At 37.9% G+C, this 2957-nt stretch overlaps 1 protein-coding gene across 1 annotated transcript in view; it reads right to left on the reverse strand.

The window, feature by feature from the left end:
- Positions 1 to 1248: 1248 nt before the first annotated feature.
- flad1 (flavin adenine dinucleotide synthetase 1) overlaps positions 1249 to 2957 on the reverse strand; it is a 15090-nt gene continuing 13381 nt past the window's right edge. Inside the window, exons 8-9 of the mRNA XM_014025425.1 lie at positions 1940 to 2013; positions 1249 to 1851 (exon numbers count right to left, since the gene is read on the reverse strand). Of these exons, the coding sequence (XP_013880879.1) occupies positions 1716 to 1851; positions 1940 to 2013 (210 nt within the window). The 3' untranslated portion in view covers positions 1249 to 1715. The remainder of the gene's footprint in view (positions 1852 to 1939; positions 2014 to 2957) is intronic.

The raw sequence follows: 2957 nt of genomic DNA on the forward strand, positions 1-2957 counted from the left end.
TGTGACATGAGCGTTCACACTGCAGTCACTTTGAAAACATCAGATATATATCTGATTTAAAACCACATACTGAAACGGCCTGGGTCGGATTAGAAAAAATCGGATTTGTCGCGTTCAGACTGTCATAAAAACATCAGATATGAGTCAGATGGGTCAAAAAAATCAGATTTGGGTCGGATTTGCCTGCAGTGTGAACGTAGCCTTAGAATTATGGCTTTTTTCCCTCAAAATTATAGTCAAATTTCTAAATTCAATGTATTAATTAAAAGCAGATTAAAAACTCAGCAGATTTCTATGGAAGAGCAGAAGGACAAATCTGATGGGGTTTTCTTTTAACAAAATAAAAACACTACAAACTGAAATAATAAGTTCCATTTTGAGGGCAGCTAATATATCTGGGACTAAATTTAATCCAACAGAAATGAAGTTATTTAATGCTGTAAGAAACTCTGTTCCTTTAACTAGTTTCATATTAACCATAATCCAGAAAGCAGCAGCAGATTATGAGTGTGATTAACTCATTAAACGGTGCTCCTCTCTTTCATTTGAAGCCTCGACAGGATCAAATATCAAGAACTGTGAGTGGTGAGCCACGTTACACAGGGTGTGTATGAAACATGATTTTCTGTCACACAAACATCACTCCAGACAATGTCCCGGTGTGTTTGTCTCCCCGTCAGAACACAGCCTTCATTACAGTTCTGCTGCAGATTATCAAGGCCCAGTTTATTGCCTCTTATATTACAGTTATTATTAATAAATCAAGCGGGCCGTGAAGGAGTGAGGGATTGTGTGTGTGTGTGTGTGTGTGTGTGTGAGGTTGTCGACCTGGTAGTGGTAATTGCTGGTGTAACAGCGCGTGCAGCCCTGCGGTGGCCTCGTAAGCGACCCGCTTTATTAGATCGGCCGATATCGATCGTCGCCGCGCCACGGTGACTAATCTCTCCAGGCTGAGGAGGAGGAGGAGGAGGAGGAGGAGGAGGAGGAGGATGAAGATGAGAGGGAGAGCTCGGATCGATGAGCCTGGATTCAATCATGTCTGGAAACAAAGAAGGTAATTTATTGTAATCACAGACACTAAATGGAAAACGTGATAAGAACGCACTCGTGAGGCCCACCAGGGGAACTACAGCGTGATGATGATGATGATGATGATGATGATTGACCTTCAGCTCACTCAGAGCACAAATCCACAGAAACCTCTTTTCCACATTATTTCTGAACAAACTGGATAGTTTGATTTATAAATGATTGTTTCAGCAGGACAACATGTTTTATTTATAGCAGCACAAAACTTTAATCTATTAAACACTTTTCTTCATCTCATCTTGTTATCAGACATGTTGCAAACTCACAAGATTAAAGAAATGTCCTGGTCAGAAGTTGGTGTGGATGGCAATTAGGGCTAAAAATATAATAACTACACCTTATTTAGCCTAATAAATGCTTAGTTAACCTTGAAAACATCATTAATTATCATCATCAAGCATGGATGAAAGAGTGTGTTGTTTTGTAATTAGCCTTTATGGGTAAAGAATTAACAACTGTGTTAATTTATTGCTTATTAAGTATAAATCATCCTTAATTAATGATGTTTTAAGGTTAAATAAGCACTTATTAATGATTAAAGCTTAATAAAGTGTAGTTATAAAGTGCTACTGAAGAAATAATCTACGAGCAACAGCTGACGTGCAGACGTTATTCTTCCTCTGGCATCAGGCGCGGGAGTTGCGCTCCTCTTCCTCGTTCTCTAACAGGTAGGCCGGTTTATATCGCTTCACCCCCCTGTCGTCCACCACCTGCAGGGCTTTGTTCCTCTGAGTGTTGTCCATGCTGCCGAGTGACGTGTACCTGCAGGACGCGACAGAAACAAAAACAACAACACTGAAACAATCTGAAACGGTGTCCTGAGTGGACTTCAAAGACAGGATGAGCTCACCCTTTATCATACAGGATGCAGTAGGGAACGTATAACGTCCTCAAGAAGGACCAGATGTCATGGTAGCTCCAGTCCTGAGGAGTGCAGGAAGGTTACTTACAGCTCACTTTAATCTGAAGGAAGTCATCAATCAATCAAACTGAAGGCCCATGGGCCAAATCTGGCCCTCGTTAACACTTTTTCTGGCCCAATAAGTAAAACGTTAAAGTACCTGTGACATGCCTGTCATTAAAAAACAAAAAGTCAAAGAAATCATTTTTATACTGAATAAAATTTGCATAAAACACATAATTTTACCCATTTTGTCACATAACTGTCCTATTTCCTTTTGATTTTGGCTCAGCCAAAGTGAAACAGGAAGTGACATCAAAGGGGAACTCATTAATAAAATAAACTCTCTGGTTTTTGTTTATTAAAACAAAATCATTTAAACTTTAACTCTTCTTTGACTCTCTTTGTTAGACTCAAAATAATCTAAAGAAACATCAGATTCTTCTCTACACTGCAAAAACTGTCCATGTTACCAAGTTTTAAACCTTATATCAGCCAAAAAGTCTTTTTGATCTTGTTTTCAGACTGATTTACTAAACAAGAACTGATTGTGTAAGAATAATCATCTTGTTTTCAGAATGTGTAAGATTATTTGTCTTGTTAGTCAGAGTCACATTTTCAGACTAAGTCAAAAATTTCTGCCAGTGGAGTAAGAAAATTTTACTTGGTAAGATTCTTAAAATACTTGATTTGACTCAAATTTCTCTTATTGCAAGAATCTTACCAAGTAAAATTTTCTTACTCCATTGGCAGAAATTTTTGACTTAATTTGAGTTAAATTTCTTACTCATTCTGATTATTCTTACACAATCAGTTCTTGTTTAGTAAATCAGTCTGAAAACAAGATCAAAAAGACTTTTTGGCTGATATAAGGTTTAAAACTTGGTGACAGTTTTTGTAATGTGTGGGATTGAACCAGTGTCTGGGATTAAACCAGTGTATGGGATTAAACCAGTGTATGGGATTA

Source organism: Austrofundulus limnaeus, unplaced genomic scaffold, assembly GCF_001266775.1.
Source record: "Austrofundulus limnaeus strain Quisiro unplaced genomic scaffold, Austrofundulus_limnaeus-1.0 Scaffold474, whole genome shotgun sequence".
Lineage (NCBI taxonomy): Eukaryota > Metazoa > Chordata > Actinopteri > Cyprinodontiformes > Rivulidae > Austrofundulus > Austrofundulus limnaeus.